The 25,879-nt window shown below is 36.3% G+C and overlaps 3 protein-coding genes across 7 annotated transcripts in view; 2 read left to right on the top strand and 1 right to left on the bottom strand.

Annotated features, from left to right (window-relative positions):
• The window catches only part of ZDHHC2 (zinc finger DHHC-type palmitoyltransferase 2), a 76,458-nt gene extending 64,842 nt beyond the window's left edge, over nucleotides 1–11,616 (top strand). For 2 of the 4 annotated variants that reach the window (XM_036838555.1, XM_036838552.1), the window contains exons 13-17: nucleotides 1,339–5,170; nucleotides 5,262–5,408; nucleotides 6,019–6,108; nucleotides 9,573–9,693; nucleotides 11,299–11,616. The gene's annotated coding sequence lies outside the window, so the exon portion shown is untranslated. Of the gene's footprint in view, nucleotides 1–1,338; nucleotides 5,171–5,261; nucleotides 5,409–6,018; nucleotides 6,109–9,572; nucleotides 9,694–10,897; nucleotides 11,037–11,298 lie in introns of all 4 variants that reach the window. The other 2 variants (XM_036838554.1, XM_036838553.1) reach the window with 2 other exon arrangements.
• Nucleotides 8,919–24,280, bottom strand: CNOT7 (CCR4-NOT transcription complex subunit 7). Of its 2 annotated transcripts, none has more exons than XM_036838556.1 (7): nucleotides 24,101–24,280; nucleotides 22,363–22,573; nucleotides 20,319–20,512; nucleotides 16,831–16,992; nucleotides 13,619–13,763; nucleotides 11,280–11,390; nucleotides 8,919–9,643 (listed from the first exon to the last, which is right to left on the bottom strand). In XM_036838556.1, the coding sequence occupies exons 2-7, from the start codon at nucleotides 22,477–22,479 to the stop codon at nucleotides 9,515–9,517; spliced, it is 858 nt and encodes a 285-aa protein (XP_036694451.1). In that variant the 5' UTR covers nucleotides 22,480–22,573; nucleotides 24,101–24,280; the 3' UTR covers nucleotides 8,919–9,514. The 2 variants fall into 2 exon arrangements, with proteins under 2 accessions (XP_036694451.1, XP_036694452.1); XM_036838557.1 differs by having other exon boundaries at nucleotides 9,639–9,722; nucleotides 11,299–11,390; nucleotides 24,101–24,254.
• The window catches only part of VPS37A (VPS37A subunit of ESCRT-I), a 38,130-nt gene continuing 36,527 nt past the window's right edge, over nucleotides 24,277–25,879 (top strand). The window contains exon 1 of the mRNA XM_036838551.1: nucleotides 24,277–24,750. Coding sequence (XP_036694446.1) covers nucleotides 24,626–24,750 — 125 coding nt within the window. The 5' untranslated portion in view covers nucleotides 24,277–24,625. The remainder of the gene's footprint in view (nucleotides 24,751–25,879) is intronic.

Raw genomic sequence — 25,879 nt, 5'->3', positions numbered from 1 at the left:
ATTAGCAAATACAGTGTAAATTTCTGGAACTAATTCTTAAAATATAACTGATTATATAAATACGAATCATTAGCTAATACCACAAGCAAAGTATTTTACAGAACATAGTTCTGTAAAGCATACAGAGTTTCACAGGATTTTTTTTTAGTACGTTGAATTAGTTATAATTACCATTGTTTGTGAGGTTATCTGTGTTAAATATTTTATAAGCTTACATAGTAACGTAACTTTGTGTGTAAATCCGGTAGATTTCCCAGTATTTTGACAAGATCAGTGTTGTGTTTGTTCATCATTATTCTCAACCCTTTGCAGTGCCAGACGCATAGTAGGTTCTAAATAAACAGTTGGTAAATGGGTGATAAAATAACATCATTGATGTTTACTATCTCACAGAAACTTGATTTTATTACATTTGAATATATGACAGTAGTGGTCATAAAAACCCAATTGCAGCATGAATTAACTGCGTTGATGTAAAAGAAAAAAAAAAGTGTTTTCTGATGTAATGTTTTTCATTCTGTTGACATACCAGTGAAAAGTTCCTTTAAAAAATTGAATTTTCCTAAGGTAGCTGATAGTCAAAATAGTTTTTTAAAGTTTTTCCTGCTTTATACCTCAGACTTGCAATTCATTCAATACACATTTATACTGAACAATATTATCTGATGTTGATACACCTAATTTGATTATATTACTAAATGATATCTCTTCTCCTTTTTCAACTACATTAGTAAATGACCTGTGGCCTTTTTATAAAATATTTCTTGGTTCAGTATAGTTTCCACACAGTCAAAATGTGCCTAAATCCATAATAGTGCTAAAGTATAGATTAAACTTAGCCTGCCCAACCTTCACTCTTATACAATAGAAACTTTAAAATGCTGTGCTTCTATGTACATGGTGTTTCAGAATTATTTCCCTAAATCCCCTAACAACTCACTTGTCACTTGTAAACTCTTGTTGGCCTCAGACAAATTCAGAACTAAGAACGTAGAACCCTGTGGCTCAAATTGGGGCCCCAAACCAGCAGTATTGACATCACCTGGAGCTTAACAGAAATGCAGAATTGTGGACCTTACCCTAGACCTACTGAATCAGAATTTGTATTTTCTGCATTTTAACAAGATCCTCTTCTCTTGTATGTGTGTATTATAGTTTGAGAATTGATGTAAAGGTCTGTCTATATTCAAGAACTCATCTGATGAGCCTTCTAGTATAGAAAACATTTAATTTTGAACAAGGGATGTTATTGCAACAGTGAATGAGTTGGTTCGTTTTTTGTTTGCTTGTATTTTTATAGTTAACACGAGAGTTTCACGTTTTCTGTTTCATCCCAAGGTGTAATCAGTGCTGTCGATGGATGGAAGAGGCTTCCTGCAGGAAGGCACCACTAGCCAGCTGTTCCCATCCCCTGTGGCTGGATATGCAGAATGTGAATTGACCATTTCTCTCCGAGCTGTTGCTTAAAACATAACACATTTTTACTCCAGTATACAGATTGTTTCAACTAACACAAATTCCTCTTAAACATTAAAAGTAGTTATGGTTTATGAATCAAGGACAAAAATATCTTTTATCATAAAAACTTGGAATAAATTCATGGACCAGTTTTCACCCAGATATTTGGGGAGCACAACTTACCACATAAAAAACCCACTGATCCTCTGATTTTCTGATTCAGAAAATTGAGACTATTAAGATATTGAGATTTAAAAGATTTCACGTAACATTATAATGATAAGCTTTATTCGTAAAACCTGTTACCTATGAGAAGGTGGAGGTAGCAGACGAGACTTGTTTACTCCCTCCGATGTGATTCTAGCCTTAGACTGCGTGAACTGTAAAAACCATGAACTCATTACAAATTTCAAGTGGCCTGCAGTTGAAGATGACCATCCATTTTTTTTTTTGCCAGACTTTAATTCTAGCCTTTGTTCCCTGCTGGAAAAGATGTATGATCACTGAAGCTTGAGCTCAACTGGCTGGAAAATCTTTTCAGAATTAATACATTTCTGTTATATTAGAAATATATTTTTCATCTCTTTTACTTATCTGAAAATGGGGGAAGTCTATAATAACAATTATGAAGATTGGTTTATGATATTCTTTTGCTGGTTTAGCTTTTAAAAGTCTCTTTTTAGGTTATTTCTCCTATTGAACATAGCAAACATATTGAATTTTTGTTAAGAATTCCTGATGGGCCAATGGATTAATCCTTCATTGACATCTATATTATTTCTTTTTCCTCTCATCAGAAGTATGACAGTTAAACTACATAGGTCCTCAAATACCTATTAAGATTAAATTATGCAAATCATCAAACAAAAGTCATATCCTTTTGGAAATTTAGTCCAACATGAACTGAATGGTGTGCTGTTTGGAAACTGAGTTTAAGATAAACTACAGTGGTGTGTTTGTTGATGCCAAAATGTTCAGCTTCAGTAAATATACTAAGAAGCTCTTGTGCCTTCTCTGCACTATTAAAAAGTCTTATTCTTTTTTAATTTGATGGAATGCAAGTTTTGTAAATGTTAGCAATTAGAATACGCTGTATACATTTTTTTGGTACTGACTTTGAGAATTTAAAGCAGACTAACTTTAAGACTACACAGCTAAGGAACTGGTATTTAAACAAAGAGAAAATGGTATTAGAGTTTTCAAAATCTGAATTAGATAAATTCAACACAAAGTAGACTAGAATTCCAGAGGATAATGGAGTAACAGATCCTTGCAGTTACTCATCCTTGCTAAAAATGTGAAGTTTTATATTAAATGACTTTATGAAAGAACCAGTGTCAGCCCAGTCCATTTTATAAATCATTTGAGTGCACTTCTTTGAGCAACAGGATGGTGGTCTTTTTCAGATTTTTTTTTAAAGCTAAAGATTTTGATCTGACAATCTACTTCAAGAAAACTCAGAAGATACGATACATTCTTACTTTTATCTTAAAGCATTGTTAGGTCATCATTTTCATTACCTGAAGTGCCAGGTTGGAACCTATAGCTACTGTTAGAAGTCTTAAGGGCAAGAGCATCACATAATGTATTAAGAATTATGTGCAGCCAGATGTTTTTCAAAGCACAGTACTAGAGCTGTTTTTACAGACAGGATTCTGTTGGGTGTCCCCTCCTGTCTAACTAGAAATTAGGGGAAAAAGAGGGATTTTTATTCTTTACCTTGCTAGAGTACTGTTAATTTCCCCCCCTCCCTTTAGCTCTTTCATGTAATTATTCAAATACATAAGTCAATACACATTAGAATCAGATGAAAACATTTTTTAAAATAAAGTTTTTTTCATTAAGTTGTAATGGTTCCCTTTTTGGTTTCATACAGTGACTAATCTTTAAAGTGTTTTTTGTTTAGTTTTGTTTTTAACTCTAAGGGGTTATAATTTTTGGAGATGATGGCATATCTCATTAGATTTGCAGTATAAATTTTATCTGAGTGAACAGAGCATCAAATAGACCTACGTTTTGTATATATTTATAAAATGTACCTTAAAAACACTTTAAACACTTTACTTTAAAAAATTTAATTGCTTAACTCAAACTTGAAGACACTTGAAGTATAAGTCCTGACAGTCCATTAAATAATTTTGATTTTTCCTGTTTTTAGAGATTATATCATATAGGTATCAATATTTAAGAATTTTTTCATTTAGAAATATTGTACAAATGCTTCATATACATTAGCTATTTGCCATTGTGCAGTGAAAGATTTGTTTTTTTCAAAGATAAAAACTGCATCTGAATACAATGATGAGACATTCAAGTAAGTGCTTATCTATGAATTCCCTCCTGTTATACCATAATAAAGTCTGGTTGATCACCTTTGTTAGCTGTCTATATGAAATTGCCTTTGCACTAACAATCTAAATTGCTTTAAAGATATACTTTTCCTAATCATCTACCAGAGCTCCTGCAGGCAAGATTCATGTCTACATCCTGGTTATAACATAGGTCTTTGGAGAAGAAGAGGATGACAGGATGAGAGGATTGCCCATTAGTAGTTAAAGGAGTCTGAGGACAATTAGAAAAAGACTAACATTCGGGCGTGCTGTAATCACTAGATAACTGTTGGAAATACGGCATATGTTTGACAAAAAAACCATCTTCACTAGGAAAATCATACACAAAGGTCTTATAAACCATGTTCATAGAAAATTAAGCTAGTAATGTGATTCATGCTTCAAGAAAACAACCTGTGAAAAAGCTGTTACTCCCTTATATTATAAACTAGCAAATTTTCCCTATTTTGAAATAGTACATGTAAACCTGCTGGGCTGATTCTTAAGTTATACTGTATACTGTGGTACACAATTATTGTCACATATTTACTTGTAAAAGTGATAGTTTTGATACTATGATGAAAAACCACCACGTATATTCAAACCTCATAAAACTTAAACGCAAATCCACTTACACTGTAAACTGTGATGAAGGTATCCTCCAGTACGACCATCCCCCTTCCACAGACTACAAATTCTGATCTGCTAACATTTTATCTGAAGTGATGCATTTCAACAATGGATTTTCACTGGTAACATACATCTCTGGGTAAGATCCTTCTGTGGAAAACTGTTCTAAGTAACCCCAAATGTTTTTTAACAGCCTGCACTCCTTTTCCACATACTTAGCCAACTTAGAAGTATTTCCTCTTACCTGTGGGAGCAAATTGTGTTACACACCTTAAGTATTTGTTACTCTTTTACAAAGATACCACTGGAATTTTTTTACCTTGGTAAAAATTCATAGATTCTAATTTTTATTAATACTTTAGCAATTTGATCATGTCACTTACTAAAAACATTAAATACATTCCAACATTAGAGAAGTCTTGATTTTAAAACTGAGCAATCTCTTCCTCCACTAGATTTAGAATTTACTACCAAAATATCTTACTTTGTTACAGAACACAGGCAACTGTGTTAGACTTTATAATGGTCCAAACCTGTGCACCCTTTTGTCTTTGCCATGATGGATTTGTTATTCTTTTACAGTAGTGTCCTGATTTGTATCAAGTGGACATCACTGAAGGGATGAGTTCAAGTAGGCTTGTTTCAAAGGAACTCCTGTGGATCACAAACTACGAAGTATCTCTCAGCACGATGTTCAGTATAGCAGGAGGCTCTGAAATAGGATGTTTTTTCCATCTTCCAAAAAAAAGGATGTAAGTAAAGAGGATGCTTGTCCGTAATGCAGTCTAGGTTGTTAAGAGCTCAGTCTCTGACACCCTTGAATTGTTCTTTACCAACAAAAAGGTCAAATGAAAGTCTGGCCAATGCCAATAAAGACAACTTTAAATCACTTGCAGCCCTCTCACTGCAGGAGAGTGACAGCAGAAACAAAATGTTGACAACGCCCAAACATAGATCTTGGGATGTTCCTGTTCATACAGCCAACATTCGGTATTTCTGTACTGTTGGTTTACAGTTGGGGGGAAAATGTGTTAGTATTATTCATCTTTTGTGTTGACTTATTTCTGAGTACCAGTTAAACCAAAGGGGGCCTTTTGATAAGTGATTTTAAGCTCTGGTTTATGCTAAAGCAGCTCCTTATTGCTCAGAAAGGACATATTATTTTATGATTCATGAAAACAAACTGATTTATGTTGCATCTTCCAGGGAAGATTTAACAATGTAAGTTTAATCCTGACCTGAATTTAATACTTAATGTTTCTTGTTTGACAGATTAAGGTGCTTAATCAAATTAAGAAAAAAACATAATGCCCCAAAGTAGAGTTCTGTTGATGCTGAATTAAAGAACTGTTACCATGGAAAGCTTCAGTTCTGTTGTTGTTTATTCAGCTGAAACTAAGACTATTGTCAGAATTTAGGTTTGTGTCTTTTTCTGTCAGTATGTATAGCCCCTAAAGCCTAGTATTGAAAGTATCTTAAATGCCCTAATCAAACATTTATAATGTGAAACTTGAATGTTTTAAAAAAGCAACCTTGATTATACACTAATCTTAGTGTAACATACAAACATGTTTTAAAGTTCTTTAAAAAATATACTTAGGCAAGAAGTAGAGAATATGGATGAGCCCTGGAGTAATGGCTAGAAAGAATCAACAGAAGGACAGTCTGTATACAGATGTGTATACTTCAGGTATGATTTTTTTTTTGTTTTTTTTGGTTTATGCTCTTTCTACATGGTCTTTGTAGTGGTATAAGACACCAGCTATCAGTAAACAATGTTAATTCTTGTTAGGAAAAAAACAAAACAAAGGTGTATGACACAAGTGAAATGCGTCCCCACCAAACCAAACACCTTAACATTTCCAGAAGTTTTAAAATTTGATTAAACTTTTTCCTGCTCCATGCATACTTTTACCACCATCAGTTATATCACATCCTAGTAGATTCCACTTCAGGTTGTACTGACTTAGTGGTTTCTCAACTTCTTTGAAAATATTCTCACCTGTAGTTATTTCTTCTTTACTCAAACTCAGCACTGATTTCTCAAAAATAAAGAACAGCTGGCACTGATAACATCTGACTCATTAAGAGCCAAAGAAAAACATTCAAAATCATTTGTCTTGTTCCATAATTAACTGCTGATGTTGTGCCCCACTCTTTAAGCCAACTGTTCTCATCAGAAAGCTGTACACAAAGCTTAAGTTTTCTCTGGATACATTCTTTGGGCTACTGCGTTCAGACATGATATATAACTCACCATCAGTAAACAGCTTTGCTTGGCTAACAAATGGGCCACTTGTAAACATACTTTGGCTGCAGCCTTATTTTCGTGAAGAAATTATGCTGTGATGAGATACTCCATTTTAAAATTGCTAATTCTCCTGACTGTTGCTTTCCCATGAGTTGGGAATACTGTGATGAGGGCTTAGTCTAGTTATGTCAACATACGTTGTACTTTTTTAGCACAGTTATAGTGTCACAGTTTATTATAATTTGATAATATAATTCACACTCCAACGTGCCTTAAAAGCACACCAAAGTGCACTTTTCTTGTTTTGACATAGTGGGTATGAATTGGTAACATAAACAAATAATAAAATGTTGTGGTTCAGAGATATACATGGCACAACTGCTGTTGGGTCATCATCTCCATCACTGATTTTGTAGCGTACCAAGCAGAAACATGAAATGATGAGAATGCCATAGGCAGTTTCTGTAGCAGCTACTCAACTTTCCCATTGTAGTGCAAAGGTAGCCATAGACGGTACATAAATGTTGTGGCTGCAATCCAATAAAACTTTATTTATGGACACTAAACGCTGAATTTCATAATTTTCACATGTCAGGAGATGCTTTTTTCCCCCCAACCATTTAAAAACTGTAAAATCCATTCTCATGTCACTGGCCATACAAAATACAGGCAGCAGGCTGGTTTTGATTAGTAGGCCATAATTTGCTGATTCTTGCTCTAGATTTAACAGAATATGGTGAGTCCAGAATTAATGGCTTAGGAACATTTAAAAATGATCAAATATCTTTTATCCAAAAGCTAGGTTTAGTAAAGGTTATAATGTTCCTCTTTTAGAAGTTATAAAATATATTAGTTCTTGGAGACAGAAACCAAAACCAAAAAATTGATACAAACTCTGAAATTCAGCAACTACAAACTGAAATTCAGCCAACTACATGGCTATTCAGAAGGCAATCTTTATAAAAGATCAAAAGAAAAAGAAACCAATTAGATACCTGCTATAGTGTGTTGACTTTAAAAGAAGCCACAGTAAGTTATACCAAATGCATTTACTTTGTACATCTTTCAGAATAAATGGGGAGACAGAAGTCAAGTCTTAACAACTAGTTGAGGTATGCATAAAAAATAAGCCAACACTGTTGAAATGTAGAAGGTGCAGGTTGATTTTTTCAATTAAGAGATTAAAAATCAGCTAGTTAATGAAGTTACTGAAGTTACTGAGTTCTGTTCAGTTGCCCAAATTAAAAAAAAAAAAAAAAGAAAGAAAGAAAACGACCCACAATAGCCCCCAAATATTTCTAAAACAAAATTACCAGTCATCAACATATAATAAGAAAACATTTCTGAAGCCTTTATTTACAAAAGCTTTAAAAACAAATAATCCCTCTGTTTCACAAATGTTTTGTTTAAAAAGGACCACCCAGTTACAGCATGGAAGTATCATGAATAAAGAATGTACAAGGGAAACAAACCAATGTGGCTAACATTTGGAGATTTGCTACTACTACTGATTGAAGTGCAGATAACACACATCATAACTTGTAGTCCATCATTTCAGGGCAGAGTTAATGATTACCGAAGTGTCTTCCTACACATGCTCTGATCTGGTCACATATTCTGCATGGCTAAATATTTCACAGTCTCTTGTCAATATATATAAAATAGATTGCAAAGATATACACAAAAAAATAAACAAGCATTACACTCCTCAGGTAATTTTATTAGCTACACTGTATATAGCTAATAAATTTAATATTTTTTGTATTTTGTTGTTTTGCACCAAATCTCTCCATTATTTATCTTTGTAGCAACTATGAAAGCACAAACTTTTTGTCTTCTAATTTAATCTGGTACAAAATGTACCTAAAGACTTGCAATCTTTGGGTTTTAATGAAATTGATTTGTGTAATCAACAAATCAAGAGCATCATTAAGAAGTATGGCTATAAAATCTTAAAAAATTAAAAATAAGGGTAAATAGCGATGGAATAAAAAGAAGCAGATCAAGGGAAGTGTGCTATCATAAAATAACTGCAGCTTCAACATGTTGGATACCAGTTTCTGGGCAGACACTAAACATCCAATCACAAAGGATTTTTCCTGAAGGGTGTAAAGCTGGTTTGAAAAATTCTTCAGTCACAGAGCAGCCTACACATGCCAATTAGAAACTGACAGACACTAGATGTGCTTGGGAGATTAAGTACTACCTACAGAAACAGCAGTTACTAAGCTCCTCAGTAGTTTTTTGTCTTTTTTTTTTGTAGTCTTGCTGAATCAACCATTTGCACAATGCATGTTCTATATTCTGTGGGTCAAAAGCAAGTAAATACTGTATAAAGTTGGCAGATGGTCATTTTTCCAGCTAAGAGCAAGAAAAGCCAAAACTGCTGATAAAACAGAGGATTTGAGTCAGAATCACTCTCTAAAGTGCAAAATTGATGGTCCACAATCTCAAATAGCTAAAACTCCTGCAGAATGGAAGGGAGACATGAAACAGGGAAATAAATTACAGTCAGTGCTAGTTAATTTAGGAAAGGGAAAAAACCAAGCTCAAGTAAGTAATGTTTATCAAAGTATTCAATATGATGTACTGAATAGCTTTCCCCACTCTGTCACACATGCCTACTAACAAGTATATTAAGGCCAGATTTAACCTGAATGCTTTTCTATTTATTAAGATCTGAGATAGGAATGGTCACACTTAGTACTGAAAGGCAGAAAATAAAATGAGCTATGAAAGGAAAAAAAAGTAATGTCTGTTGTTCAAGGGATTCAACCAGAGATAAAACCTATATACAAGCATGTGTGTAGCTCAGATACAATAAAAATAAAAGAACCATTTCATGTCATGACTGCTTGTTGGCCTCCTCTTCATATGCACTCCCTGTGCCATTCTGTACATAGGATGAACCAGAACCAAGGCCGTACAAATGACCACAATATTTGGCATCATCAATATGATCTTCAAAGAACATCTAAAAAGGAATTTTGGAAGAAAAACAAAAAAGATAATTTTAACCAAAAGGTACCAATGGTAATTTATATTTCAGCAATTGAAGTACTGACTGTTCATTAACTATAATGACAGCCCTTTTCTGCGGTGCTCCTCTGAAGCCACACATTTAAATTAAACGTGTAAGACTGACTTTCTCACGAAGTACAGAGCTCAAAAGAAACCAAAGAAAAAGACTACCAAAAAAATGTATAAACACAACGCCTTTCCTATTAACACTCAGACCATTTTTATGAGAATTTGTAATGGAAAGATGGCAGGCATTTTTATTCCATTAATTTAATAATACTTAATCATGAGAATGAATAAAAATAGCCAATAATGGGCAGGGGAGGGGAAGTTTAGGTTTATAAGTAGCCTTGAGTCTATGTGCAAGGCTAAGTTGGCTGAAAACAATCAAACCCCAAACATGTCTGGAAAGCAAACCCTGAACATTCAGATTAGGTTATTATCCTTAATAAAGCCAAGAAAAATAAAGATAACGAATTAGTAGCAGAGAATCCACCATTAATTGAACCCTTAAGGCATTTTTTAAATGCAAAACTGAAAACTCAGAAGGTTGTCTTAATTCTCTAATGAAGCACTGGGAAGAAGTAACAAAACAAAATATTTACTTGTCATGAACAGTCCAAATCACTTCTGAATCAATACCACTTGGCAAAATAGCTATATGCTTTCTATTGTATGTATTATTAACACATTTCTACAAAAAGTTTTAAATTCCCAGAAGTATTCTCAGTCATTTCTTTAATGTCTAAGAGGATATACTCAAAAGAATTCTACAGTGAATATTTTGCAAGAAGGAAAACTTTTTTGTAAGCAAAAAAGTCCGTTCTGTTTTGTTTCTGCACAACTGGCTTTCTTTTCTTTGCATTTAGCTACAGTGAAGTATACCTGTCACTTAACCTAAGAGTAGACCTGGGTTCATTAAATTTCATTCTTCCATACCTAACTTCTTTATATTTGAAGAACTTATCTCTGCCTTTTGCCACTTAAGGAGTGTCTGCCCAACATGATTTTTGATTTAACTATTTCAGATTTAACCCCTTTAGAATTCAAAACCTCTTTGTAAGAATCTACTAAAAAGCATGTAAATCTGTAAATCCTCAAAGAACTGAAGAATGGCAAGAGCAAACAGTATTTTCAGCAGCAGTTTAATACCTAAGAGAAGCCAATGCCAGGGGAAACTTAACATATGGATCCCTTGACTTGACAGAAGCAACACTGATGTGGCCAACAGAAAGTCCTCTGGAGTTCTCCCATTAGTAATGTGTATGACCTTGGATAAAGGCTACCTGCATCTGGCCTCAGTTTCCTCACCTAAGAAATATGGTTGGACCTACATGACTTCTAAGGTAGTTTAAATTTTTTATTCTACAAAGAACTTATTTTTTTTCATTGCCTTCTGAACTACATTTCAAGATGACTTATGATGACTTTTGATTACTTTCATTCAAGTGTAGTGAGTATGACTTAACATGGTACCTATAATCATATCTTCACTTAATATGTACTTATTGCCCCAAAACTTTTGCCATTAGATTTTAATGTTCTCAACCTAACAACCAACTGAGAAAAATGCACTGATGTCTTCATACTTCTCTCATTTTGAAAAAGGCCATTCCTGTGAGCAATGAGTCAGATCCTGCCTGATGTTGTGGTCCTATCCGTTCCAGCTCTAACTGTTCAGCAACTTCCTGTAAACCACCCTACAAGAAAGAAAAATTGCTTGTCAAAAGAAAGAAACATTGCAACACTCGAATTCACAAATTACGTAACTTAGACAATGACCAAAATAGAAATGAACTTCAGTATGTAAAGATGGACCTTATGAAGATCAGCAAAAAACAGAGAATGTGAATTACTGATGTATTTATTGAATGTGGGAGATGTTTATAATTTAATAAAAAATGAGATCTTAATTGGGAAAATTTATCTTCATCATACTCTTTAAGGCGTGTGGCAGGCAAATAACTTCGCTGAAGATACGGGAGAAGCAGATCGTATATAAGGTAACAGGTACACAGGGTAACACTTACCAAGTACATTCACAGTCCCTCTATCCACCCATCAATTATTATAAAACTGACTGTAGGCAGTTACTTTAAATTTTCTTAAGCTTCACATCAATCTATCTCTAAATAGTTTCATCTAAATAATTTGCACAAAACAAAGCTGTTATGATTAATCAAATCCATAAGAATTCACTAAGTGCTTAACTATGGTTTTGTTAGTTTAAAAAAGTTATAAGAATACAACTCCTTAGAAGGGTCTGCTAAACACCCCCCTATTTAAATATTGCTAGGATTAAAAAAAAGATAATGAGATTGAAAGGAAGAGAAAGAATACAAGAAAAGAAGGAGAGAGGGAGTGAGGGAAGTAGAATAAAGAGGGGGAAAATGGGAGGAGAGAAAGGAAAGAAACATCAGGACCAACGACAAAACACACACAAAGAAATTTCTCTAAATTGTTAAGGCCTCTACCAGCAAACCAGCCCTTCTCTACATCACAGCTTGAAACAGTGCTTTGCACAGCAGCTGCTTCAGGGCTAAAAATAGCACAAGGATTAGGTATCATTAGCAGCTGCTTAGGAGAGCAACAGAATAGAGCCATTCAGTACCACTGACTATAGGTCAAAAAGTACCTTTGTCATTAACCTAAATTTTAACACTGCCGGTAACTCGGGGCATATTCAGAATATCTAATATGCTTAGAAATTTTTCAACAACATACACATAATGAACAATAATTCGGTTCTCTGTTCCCCAAAACTGTCACTGTACAGACATGTCAATTTTAAAAAGCATTTCCACAGCCAGATTAAAACATTTATGCCTTGGATTCTCAGCACACAATACTTTCAGGGGGTATCCTTTATTTCTTAAAAATTTCCCTGGTTATATGCTATATCCTGTAATGAGGCAAGGAAACTCTGGACAAAAGACCACTCTCATGATTTTCAGTTCATCTGTCAAAAGCAAAGTTTCCTTATTCAACTCCAAAATTATTTCTTTCTGCATAAAGTAAAACTCAAAGTTTTTACCATCTCCTAAAAGTATAACCTTCCTTGCACTTCTAAAAAGTTGGTGAGGAGAAAACTTGATCAACCTTGATGTAAGTTCTATGAAGCAACCACTTTACATAAATGTTTTTCTTGAATTACAGCTTAAACACAAACACACCAGAAAAAACAAAACCACTATATTCCTTAGGAGTCTGTACCCCCATAGTGAATTCATTCTAAGACTAAAGGAGCACTTTTCCTTAATAAAGACATTTTCTTTTCTTTTTGAAAGAATTAATGTTCAGAAGTAACAAATCATTACACACATGGTAAGCAGTGTCAGAATGTAAGCTGCTGTCTAGACAGGACCTACCCAATTACTAGCACTTACTACTAACAAGCTGACATCTATGGGCCAGGGGAGGAAAAAAAACCCTTTTAGCTATGTAATTTACTCCTAGTAACATGACCCTATGACTAGACCCAGGAAAATAATCTCTCACGAAGGTAAGCTGAAGGGGAGACTCTTTTTGCTACACGACTGACTGTATCTGCACATTGCTGGCCACTTCAGACTTTCTCTTGCGTGGAAAGATGTGCGTGTTGCAAGAGAGTGAGAACTTGCACTTCTGTGCCTGAGAGGCTCAGGTTCTGTGCTAGTTTATGTTCAATCTGGCAAGCAATGACAAAAATCTGATCTTTTGTTTAAATCCTGTTGAAAATTTATTCTGCCAATATATACGGAAGCTCTGAAAAAGGATTTCCTATAAATTATTTATGCAAAAAAGGAATCAAATGATCAGATAATGTAACTGCATTTAACATAAAACTTAAAAATAGGGTTTAAATCAACATCCCAACCCAGCACCTTATAAGTCAGTCACCCATTCTGAATACCGTGCTGATTACAGATAAAGCCATTCGAAGCCTTACTTTGAGATTTTTGCAGCTCTTCATGAGGTACTTCACATCATAAATGACAGGAAAAAACAATCGAAGGATCTCAAAAAAGTCAAGTTCTTCTTCAGGCAAGTTAGAATTGGTCAGGATTTTGATTAAGTAGCCAAAGTCATAACCACTACAAAAGGGTTAAAGAATACAGAAGAGGGACCATAAATACCACAGAAATGAAAAGATATTTTTTTTCTGATACAACTTTTAAGTGAGTCACACTGTAGGCAGAAAAAAAAAAAAAAGAATGAACCAGAAAAAAGTACACAGAAGAAAAGAGAAAATAAACATGTTTACAATTATAATGGGAAAATGCCATCTTTTACAGACAGTGTCATTTCATCATTCAGGGATACCAATATACAGAGATCTCTACTACCCTCCTAAGCGTGTAGTCACTAAACTACTATCTTGCTAATCCTTGAATAGAGAACTCTCTAAATTTAGAGTATCAAACTATCCATAGCAGATATCTCAAAAAATAAAGATGAAAGGAAACTTGGCAAAAATGTCAAATGATGCAGGAAAACTGGCATTCAGAAGGCAAAAATAATGCAAATTTTCCCATCATTTACATAATGAGGTCATTCACTTCAAAAACCCAAACAGTTAATTCCCTAACAAACTATCTTCACTTCCCGTAAGTGATTTTATTAATAATACTCTCTTCCCTCAAAATTTTGTTCCTGTCTCAATCCCCAAGAGATACTAATGGTAATGTTGAACCTTGAAGCGAAGGTAGTAAAGGCTGAGAACTAGTATCTAGAAAATAAAAAACCAACTCCCATACTCTCAAATCAACACCTCCTTCCTCTCCCTACTGTTTGGCTTTTCCACAGCTTTATATCAATACCTCTCTACACTCCCGTGCCACAATCACACCCCCTTCTTTTCCCTGTCTACCTTTCCTTTAAGGACCTCCCACAGGATGCCTTCCCTCAAGAGCTCAGCTCCCACAGATTTCTCAGACAAGCTGTTTTCTTGTACTTCCCTTTAAAGTCCATGTATTGTTTTCTCCACATGTTTAAAGGGTAGGTGTCACATCTTCAAATTTTTTTTTCCTTATGGCACAAAGTTGGGACTCAAATATTTGATGAGAGATGCTATTTAACATATCTTTCAAGGGGAGATTACAAATAAAATTTCTATTCAATGTTTAGAATTTTACTTCTTACTTTAAAAAGAGAAAAAAATGTTTTTACATTGAAGACCATTAAGGAATATCAAGGAATAAACAATAAACAGCAGAAACCTTTAAATTTCTGGTAGCTAACAAGGAAGTAACTAACTTTGCTGTCTACCTAAAATATGTCAATATATTTGCTTAGCATCAATACTAGTAAAAGGAAGATCATATTAGAGTTTAGGATTTATAAAGTTCTTCAACTAGTCTTTATCTACTAGAAATAGATTAGAATATGAAGAAAATATTTAATGACATTTAGTAGAATAAAATCTTAACATATCTTGACAAATACTCAAATATATCAGTCTAATCCAGACTCTAAACTATAAGAAGACATGACCCCTTTCTGTTTTTTTTTTTTTTTTAAACATCTTTATTGAAGTATAATTGCCTTACAATGGTGTGTTAGCTTCTGCTTTATAACAAAGTTAATCAGTTATACATATACAATATGTTCCCGTATCTCTTCCCTCTTGCATCTCCCTCCCTCCCACCCTCCCCATCCCACCCCTCTAGGTGGTCACAAAGCACCAAGCTGATCTCCCTGTGCTATGCGGCTGCTTCCCACTAGCTATCTATTTTACATTTGGTAGTGTATATATGTCCATGACACTCTCTCACCCTGTCACATCTCACCCCACCCCCTCCCCATATCCCTTTCTGTTTTTGTTCATCTTATCCTAGTACCTAGCACATGGTATTTGCTCAGGGTATTTTTTGAAAGAAAGAACCTGTCATACATAGTAATAAAAAACAGGACTATGCTTTCTAGTTCTTTTGTATCTTCATGACCAGGAAAGTAAAAAAAAGAGCTCAAAAAACATTCCTGAAATTACCAGAGACTTAAGCCTCATCTCCTGAGGTATAGGCTCAAATGGAGAATAGAGAAAAAAGATGATAGGTGGAAATTAGTATGTTCAATACTCCAACTCAAAAATTACTGCTTAGTACTGCCTTGAAGCTGACAATATGAACAGTCCTTCACTATTCTCATTCATTATACAGGCCAGCATTGGAAATTCTAAAGCATGCAGAAACTCTTATTTTTTTTTTTAAATGTGTGAAGTGGACCAAGTATAAGAACATTAATGCAAAATGCAGTGCTTTTTAAAAAGATAACAAGAGGCCAAATAAACTTCCCAAGGTCACTATTAGTCCCTGGGCTGCCAATTTAATTTAGTTTACTTTGGAAAATTCTTTCTCTTACCTAAAAGTCTATATTTACAAAATGGAATTAATTTCCTTTCCAGAAATTCTCTTCAACAATCTGGTTTTATTTTATGATAAGAATTTAAAACTACCACTTATTGAGAATATACTGTGTGTAAAGCACTTTACTAGATGCTTTAAATATGTTATTATCGACCATTAAAACAATTCTGTAAGATAATTCTTCTAAGTGATTTCTTCCTGACACTCTATTAAAAAAAAACATTAAAATCCACCACAGAGACTCACCCCTAGCTTTCTTTGCCATTTTTTTTTCCATAGCACTTAATCACCATCTAACCAACCACAATATACATCTCATCATTTTAAAAAATTGTCTGCCTACTCCCACCAGAATGTAAACTCCATGAAATGAAAGATTTTACTCTATTTTGTTCGTAGCTTAATGCCTAGAATCTTACCACAGTGCTTGGCATATGGTAGATAATAAATAACTTTTTTAAAAAATGAATAAATGTTTTCATTCTAAGGCTTAGAAATGTTAAATAACCCTAGGTAACACAGATTCCAAATGGCACTGCTGGATTTAAACCAAGGTCTATTTTTCCAGCCTGTACTCTTTCCACATGCAATACTGTCTCTTAGTCTAAAATGGATCCCATATCATTAAATTCATCTTTAAGTAGACCAACATTAGCCTGTGAAGAGTTAGGAGACTGCTATATGGCAGCCAATTTTTTGTAACTAAGCCTGAAATTGCTGACACAGTGACCCAAGTGAAGTGTGAAGCAGCCAGGAAATGGTAACACAAATGCCATTTTCAATGTAATCTTTTTACCTGTGAAATGATAACCATTTGACCCCTTCGCAGAGGACTACTCCTGATGTCATAAGAAGTTCTGCAAAGTACTGGGTCTCAATCCCTTCCTCCTCATGTTTTTTAAACTGGATGCCAGATGTTGTCAGTAGCTCTATAGAGTCCTGGGCATACATGTCCTCCCTGGCAGAAGAAAAAGAAAGACAACGTTCAAAAGTGCCGTACTTCAAACTGTTTTTCTCCCACTTATATCTACAACTACAGCGCCAGAAATATCAAGAGAGAGAATGGGCTTGGGTCCATTTATTCCAATGCTTCACATATATGGAAGGAAAATACAACTTAAATACAAAGGTCATTTAGTATTTTAGAAAAATGTTCATATAGTAAGTAATCATTCACAACAGTCCAATGGTGAGATTTTCATCTTTACTATCAATTTCATTAGCCTTTCACAAGTTAAGTAAATTTAGCTGGGTTTGAAACAAAGGGTCTTCTTCTCACCAGCAGCCACCCCCACAAAGTAAGCGATGTGTTCTTACTGGGGGCTTTCGGTCTCAGCAGCCCGTTCAATGCTGCCAAATGGAGCTGCAGCCCCGGGCGTGAAGGCCTGTGTCTGTCTCCCGGGCTCTCAGCAGGAAAGAGACTGAGTAGAAAACATCTGCTGTGGCTGAGTTAAACCACATTCCGTCTTAAAGAAAAAGGAGATGCCTCCTCTCACTACTGATGAGCCTTTCAAATAGCTCTGATAGGCAGTAAACTGTTTAAAATGAAGGGCTCTGCTAGAATAGCATTAATTTCTTCTTCTAACAACCTTACTCCTAGAAGATTACCTCCCAAAAATCAAGCCAGGAAATCTAAATATAAAACCAATCTTTCAAGATTTTACTTAAGCCAAAAAGAAAGCCATCTCTAATTTGTAAGCACAAACACACAGGTATCCAAAACATTATATTAAATCAAAAAAGTGATCAAAATGGAAGTATGTTTCTGAGAATAAATGAAAAGTATTTCATGCATTGCCCACTGGATGCTTCCTTTTATTTACTTTTAAAATTGTGAGAATACTGGTTTTTACCACTTAGCAAAAGAAAATTCTATAAAAGCTTTAATAAAACAAAACCAAAAGGAACATTACACTTAGGCCAAAAAAGTATCCTTATGGTCTACTCTCTGGAAATCAATTTACTATTAAATGTCTTTGAAAAATAACAAAACTAGCAACTGAAATATTTAAAAACAGAGGAACCACAACGATCACTGTCAAACTTCCCTGGAAAATGTCCCTGGAAAACCCTTGTTACAGAAGGGGACTGAATAAGTCCACGTTTTTTCATTACACAACAGGTACTATTGTCCTTATTATACTAAAATATGTACCTTGAACAAGTAGAATCTCACTCATCGTGCCCCAGTGCTAAGAGACACGCTTTAGCAACTATAACCAACCAAAGGCATCCAGATTCTTTCCAGGCACACGTTATTCTGGGCCATATGTTCACTTTACTTTTATTTTAGTTTATTATCTCGCTCTCAATCAGAACTTAAGCTTGAAGAGGGCAATGATTTTTGTCTGTTTTGTTCAATGTTGTATCACCAAGGAGTACTGCACTATTGAAATCAGTATTTCCCAAACCTGCCCGATGATAACAATCACTCAGAGAACTCAGCAACAATATGGATTCCCAAGTCCCACACCTGGACCTACTGGATCACAACCTCCAGGAGACAGACCTGGATGAATACCTCTGGTGTTTTATGATCAAGTATCAAATTATACTTTAATTTTCATGTACATATCAACTCCAAATTCAGTTTAGAGCAAATTCCCAAACATGGGACTTTGGCAATAGAAAGCAGACAGAAGAGTTATAGGAACACTAAGTTAAATGACTATGACCAACTTTCCTCAACACTATGTCCCTGGGGCTTAGCACAGCTGCTGACACATTCATTCTAGGCACTCAATAAAAAAGTCAATTTTCATCTTTCTTCAAAATATCCAAGATTCATGGTGCTCTTTCTCCACATTAGGTAGAACTGGTTTTATCTTCCAACTGACCTTTTCTACTTAAATAATATTCTTCACTGTATCCTTAAACATCTCTTAAGATATTAACATTAGTATGAATGGTAGCAAAACTACAGTAGCCCTCTCTGTATAAGAAAAAAACGTCTTTCAGAGATTGTCAACTTTACCAAAACTCAGACACTTAATGGTCACCTACTCACGTAATGCGATCACAGCAGTATCTTAGTAAAGACCAATGTTCTAACGATCAGCTTGGAAAAAAGGTAACATGGAACAAATGAAATGGTAAAGAACTGATTTTAAAAAGGGTTATCTTTTGGGAAAAGGATAAAAGGGAATTTTCGGAACTAAAGTACTTATAAATGGTTATTATCAGTTTTAATAGAGATGAGTACCTTTCACCCTCTACCAAGTTCTGGAGTGTATATTATTAAATTCAACAGAGTAAAAACAAAGAGTCAGGCTAAACATAATGCAATTAGAAGCCATACTATTGCACCATTGACAACACTACCCTCTGAATTCATCAGCCCTGCTTTTCTTTAGATCTTATATGCTAAGTATCACATTACAGAGAATGGAGGTTCTTACGTGGCACTACCATTAATTGTCCTACAGCTTCTTTTACAATTTTCCAAATCGGATGTTAGATCATATGAAACAATCAGAGGCTGTCAAACAGAAGGACAGTGCAGTACAGTAATATACTCAAAATGTATTAAACATCTCCCCATCTTACAGTCAGTTTGTAAACAATCTGCCCTTACCCCCAAACACTGGAAACTTCCCTAAGCTATCAAGACTACTCATACCAATGATATAGAAGTATTGTGAGTAAAGAAACTGGGTTTTGACCCAGGGCTTGAGTTAGAATTCAGATTCTGAATTGTTTCTAAAAGAAACACCAGGCTCAAAGATACTATTACTTCTCCCATAGATAACTTACAAAAGGTTTTGTGGACTGACCTGAGAATATAAACATTATATAATATTGATTTAAAAGGAAAATGCACCCAAGTTTCCAAGAACTATCTTACCACCTGTGATGTGTAATCTACTCATACACTGGAGTATGACCGTAATAAAAATCTCTTCACAAGAAGGATAACTATTACAACAAAAACATACATACTTCAAATTGCACTCAAAGTTTGAAAGCAAAATTAATGTTGTAAGATTATTTTTTTCTATCAAGAAGTATTTTCAATACCCAGTTTTCCAAATTTCAAAATAGTGGCAGTCATACTTTTCAAATAACATCTCTAAAACTCAAAGTATTTGCATTTAAGTCTTCTTTATCCTAATTTTTTTGTCCCATGATAAAAAGAAATGTAAACTTTTGAAATTTTAGGTTTTAAATATTTCCAGGATAATGACATCAAATTCAGTTAGAATTTCATTTGTCATACTTGAGGGAAATGAATTCCTAAAATTAAACTAAAAAAAAAAGTTTGGGTTAGATTTATTCCCCACTTACGTCAAATTAAATTTAAAATTAAACTGCCAAGTTGAAGTTCCCGGAGGGTACTCTCCTTGCTCATTCATAAAGGTCAGCCCTAGCTGAATTATCTTCAACAAGTCCACGTTACACCGCAGCAGTTGGTACTGATAGTCAGCGTTGCTCCTGAATTCTCCAATGGGCCTTGCAACCACACCTGGAAACTCGGTGTCCTGTAAAATAGTTTTAAGGTTCATTATTTACTAAATGGTCGAAACCACAATCCACAAATTCCTAGAATAAATAATTAATTTGGGGTACAAGTCGAAGAATCCTGTTATAGGTGATATTCTACACAATTCACGGTCAATTGCAAAGTACCTTTTAACTAGGAAGAGCATTACTTTTTAGAACCATAAAATAAAACTCTGCAAACTTAATGACTTCTTCTTACTTTAAATATCATATTAGTAAAAAACTACTATGTATTAGATACACATAATAATGCAACTGAGTACTCTATTCCCAAGGAAGGGGGAAAAAGTCACAAATTCATGTTTCTCAACAGGTGTGTGAAACTATGCTCACTGTATTCTAATGTTAAAAACAATGAAGAACTGGTTAAAAAGAATGGAAAATGCACCATACTTTCCGATTGCTTTTCTGAAGTAAGGTTTATCTAAACACCAAAACCCTCCTAATTTCTTGGGCTAAAACAGTACCCTCTCTACAGTCCAGAGAAAGCACATCCTTAAAAACTGCTAAAAACTGCATGCCACCACTCATTCCTGTAGAATGTTAAGCACATCTCTAATGTTGTCACTCCTTATCATCTGAGAAAGAAATGATCACTATGAATTCCTACTAGAAAAAAATAATTTCATTCTAATTGTAAGTACATCTATTAAATAGGACATTATCTATGTACACTCAAATATTCATATTTTAACCAACCTGCCCTTCCCAAAAAAAGAGTATAAATTCATTTGTATTAAATATACTAAGAAAATAGTATATCAGTTTAGTATTAAAGTTCAAATTAGGAAACTAAGAACAAAACCTAAATACCAACTCATATGAAGCAGTAAAGAAATTAAAATTTTTCTAAATTCAGTCCAACTCAACAACCGCTTTATTGGATGCTATGTGTTATGCTAGGTGTCGGGGAAGAAAGGATGATTAAGACACTAATCTCTTACTTCTCGAAGCTAATAATCTAGAAAACAGTAGAGAAGCCAAAACACAATAGTAAAGAAGCAAAATAATTAACTGAGTAGACAAGCTAGGCAGATTGAACAGTATATGCAAAAGTAGAAATGCTTAACAGTACTGTGTGTCCATGGAACTCCACTGGTAATTAAAAAACAAACAAAAACTGCAGATCAACAATGCTTCACTGGGAGATGTGAATTTTTTTGTTTGAGAAAGACATTCAGGAGTTCCATCTGGTATTAATATTAGGCCTTAATGTTGCTAGGAGCAGACCTGGCACTCACAGCTAGGTCCTAGCATTCTTCTGCTGAATATAAACAGTTTCACACTATAACATCAGACAAGGCCAGTCTGTAATCATGACTGAACATAAGCAAAAACACAGACATTTGTCCAAACCACAAAAATGACCAAACATCTTTCTATCTTGGCTGAGTGACTGTTGCTTCTTTATAGCTTTAGCCTCACTCCAGTCTTCTCTCATTCTAGTTGAGACTCAGTAAGATACCCTATCATGGAACTACCCGAGCTTACTAACAGCATCCAGTTCAGAGCAAAGCCCTGCTTCCTTACTCCTTTCCTAAAACCACCTGCCACAAGCCCAAATCCTAAAAGTCCTAACACTCTCTTATTCAAATGCCCCATGGTTCTAAGAATGCATTTTCCCTCAGTGCAATGAGTAAGAAACCCAACTTGTCATATTGCAGGTGTGTTCTTGGTGGTCTTTAGTTGGAGGTCATTGACAAAATTCTCTTTTTATAATTAAATTAATCACTAAAAAAAATGAGCCAGAAGGGTTGAATTCAAGATGTTTAAAATCCCCTTTCCTCTTTCATAAAAAGCATTTTAAGGATTTTGCTCATAGTCATACCATAGCAACGTAATTATATTTTCGGATAACTTGACGAATTTTCTTCATCTCTTCATCCAGGTTGCAAGCCCAAACTTCACAAATTCTTTGGCTATGATCTACAGTTGCTGCTGGCATAGTGAGGGCACAAGGAGTCTAGCTGCCAAGCATCAAAATGTTACACTTGATTGAAGATTTGTTTCGTAAAATACTTTATCCTTTATTTATGTACCTGTCAAAATAAGAACCAGCTATATGAGGAATCTGAATCACAGAATAATTGAGTTGACAGAAATCTAAGAGATTATCTATTCACAGTCCTTGCTTTATAAGAAAATCAAAGTTTAGAAAGTGACTTGTCTAAAGTCACACAGCTAATCAGTAGGATAAAAAGGACTACAACACAGGTTTCCTGGTTCTAATATGTTATGTAAAAACAGTGTTTTTTTGTGTACATACTAATCATTTTTTAAAATTTTTCATTACTTAAAAATTGCTCTGAATTCAACTCACTCTCTGAATTAAACTTTATAAAGACATCCCTTTCCAGAAAAAAAAAGGAAAAGTGACATGCTGATATACATGTGAAAAGATCAGATCAGATGTTACTAGGGCAAAGATAGTATTTGCTTTTATTCCTCATTAACTGAACATTCAAAGTCTGATTTAACTACAATATCTACTGGAATTTATTCAAGTCAGATTGGAGGGGCCAAAAGTAAACCAATTTAAAAAAAAAAAGTTCTTTCTGAGCAATAAATAACAGCCACAGAAACTGTTTCCATATCTGTAACTGTGGATGGAGAAAGAAAGCAAGCAATAGAGGGTCTGCATTTCAAATTGTTTCTAATTTCCTAAAAACCAGAGCATTTTCCCTGGTTACCAAGCACACATGTCACGTTTCTGGTCCCTAAACACAGATTTCATGGTATATAATGATAACAGTACAGACCAACATTTTGATTCTTGAGCAGGGAAATTCCAGATGCGCTTTCATTTTTCACACAACTTTGAAAAAATTCATAACATAAAGTGTAAAAAAGGGAATTATGACCTCCCCTTCTAAGCTCTGCAGTCACAAATGTAACCTCGAGTGCTCTAAGAACAGAAACCAAAGATCCAGGGGCCCCTTCCTTTATAACCCTCTTCGCTAAACACACACACACAGTGGAAAGATCCAGGGCCCCTTCCTTTATAAGCCTCTTCGCTAAACACAAACACACACACACACACACAGTGGAAAGACCCTGTAGTTGAACACTGCTTTCCTCCACCTCTCTCTACTACAGTTCCAGAAGCCCCGAAGAGGCATCAGAGGCCTTCTCATTACTGGAGGTAGCATCTCCGAACAGCGGGTTCCCAACGCGAGAACAGTACAGACACACTCAAGTCACAGATAACTCTCTTCCCTGGCAGAGAGCCAGAGAGAAGGTGCTGATAACCATTGACCGGAGCCGGATGGACTCCCAAACACCGCATACGAGAAGCTAAGGATCTAGGCCACCGCCCTCCACTCCCAATTTCCGCCCCACAGCATCGAAGCCCCAGGTACAAAGCCTTCGCGTCATCACTCCGCGCCACCCCCTTGACATACCCCCCAGCCCCAGTTACCCTCCCCCCTCCACCCGCCGCCCAGCCCCTTCCTTCGCCAGCCGCGCTCCAGCTGGCGCCATCGCGCACCCGCTTAGGTTCGTCATTCCCGCCCCCTTCCTACTTCTCCAACCCGCCCCTCCCCCCGCAAGTCTGTGGCAAAATCTACTTGTGTCGCTGAGCTCGCGCTCCTCCTCCTCCTCCTCGCCATAGAGACAGCACCCAGCGGCGGCGGCGGGTGCCCCATAGACACCTCTCGCCCGGCAAGGGGGAAAGGGGAGCCGGAGCTGCGCCGCACCGCGCTGCGCCGTCGCTTCTCGCACGTCCGGGCGGGGGCGCCAGATGATGACGCGGCACGCAGAGAGGGCGGGGCACGCAGGTGACGGAAGCTGGGGTGGTGGAGAGCTGGGCGGTCAGGCGTCCTGACTGGCTGCTTGGGGCGTCAGGGCCGTGAAGGTAGGACTGCCGGTCCCGGGCGGCGAGTTTCCTGTCTCCAGCTGTCCGCAGTCAGAGCATGCCCGCCGGACCCCGAGGACCCCCGGTCGGGATTGCTTAGAGAAGACGCGGCTCCCCAGCACTTGGGCTGGGGCGTCCCTGCCCTCTCCTCCTCTGTCGCTGGAGAACCGCCGGGCTGAGCAGCTGGGAGAAGCAGGCCAGAGCCTTCTAGGGCCTCGGGCCCGGGGACCTGTGGAGGATGAGCTGGCTCTTTCCCCTGACCAAGAGCGCCTCCTCCTCCGCGGCTGGGTCCCCCGGTGGTCTCACCAGCCTCCAACAGCAGAAGCAGCGGCTGATCGAGTCCCTCCGGAACTCCCACTCCAGGTGACTGGTCGCTGCCTCTCCGACAGGAAGAAAAAGTAGGGCGGGAGGGCGGGCTGGTCCTAACCACACTCGCAGCTCCTCAGGCCGACTCCCGCCAGCTGCCGCCTTTTGACCTACCTCCCTTCGTCCTGGCTCTCACGCTTGCTCTCCCTTCCCTGAGCCACGTTCAGGATTTTCTTCCGGGCCCTCCTTCCCTCCGTCCCGCCCCACCACCGCTCAGCTCCTCTAATTCCGATTTTCTCGTCCCTCCTGACCCAGCGCTGCTGACTGTAATCTGTCTCGTAGTCTGTCTCCAATATGCCTTGCTTTGCCCGGCTTCCTCACTAATCTTTCCCTTTGCCCACCTGTTTGCCGCGTTGGCAGAATTGTTAAAATTCTGTACTTGGGTAAAAAGAATCGTGAAGAGTAATCTCCAAGTTTCACAAATAGTGGACCATTTTTGAAAAAAAAAAAACTTTCAACATTAAAGAAAAGGGAAGACAGTTTTCACCAGTGAGTTCTTCTCTGGGAGTGACATACTCAATCCTCTGAAGTCTCTAATAGAAGATTTACCCTGTTCTAACCACCTCCCCCGAGCTGGCAACTATCAGTCTCTGTTCATTTCTCACTTTGTTGTTCTTGTTCCCACACTCAGGAATTGCCTTAGAGTCATCTTGATTGTTCTCTTGGCGTTGTATGAGTTGTTCATTTTCAGCGTGGTCAGATTAGAAATATTTTGCAATTCAAATGAATTCAACTGTTTTTATTGTAAACTGGTTTGCTGCAACCCGTTATATTGCAAAAATCTGTGACCTCTAGTGGTTTTCAAAAATTAGAACTGCCTCTTTTTATTATATGAATTATGCAAGTATATTTACATGAGTGTCAGCACATTTTAATGTAAAGGTGTCAACATCTTAATAGACTTTTCATACATTTGAAATATATATATTCAGAGATATTAAAATTGATTAATTCCTGTGGAAGGAACTACTGGGAGCCATTTTATCTGTTACACTAAGGATTTTTTCCCAAGCAAGTTATAGTGTAGAATAGTTTTAAATTAGATATAGTGTTAAAAGAAAAAATCACTGCAAAATGAGTTTGGCTAAAATGAGGCCTGTTACTGATTGAACTTCAGGTGTTTCTT

Source organism: Balaenoptera musculus, chromosome 21 (genome assembly GCF_009873245.2).
Source record: "Balaenoptera musculus isolate JJ_BM4_2016_0621 chromosome 21, mBalMus1.pri.v3, whole genome shotgun sequence".
In the NCBI taxonomy this organism is placed as follows: Eukaryota; Metazoa; Chordata; class Mammalia; order Artiodactyla; family Balaenopteridae; genus Balaenoptera; species Balaenoptera musculus.
Note: the sequence above shows the minus strand (reverse complement) of the source record. Positions and strands in the feature narration are given on the sequence as shown.

Excerpts from the sequence above, each read along its gene's own strand:
- CNOT7 (XM_036838556.1), bottom strand. The coding sequence starts at position 22,479 with ATGCCAGCAGCAACTGTAGATCATAGCCAAAGAATTTGTGAAGTTTGG. Across the intron at positions 16,993-20,318 it reads AATTTTAAATTTAATTTGAC|GGAGGACATGTATGCCCAGG; the intron begins GTAAGTGGGGAA and ends TTCTTCTGCCAG. Across the intron at positions 11,391-13,618 it reads AGAGCTGCAAAAATCTCAAA|GGTGGTTTACAGGAAGTTGC; the intron begins GTAAGGCTTCGA and ends TCTTTCTTGTAG.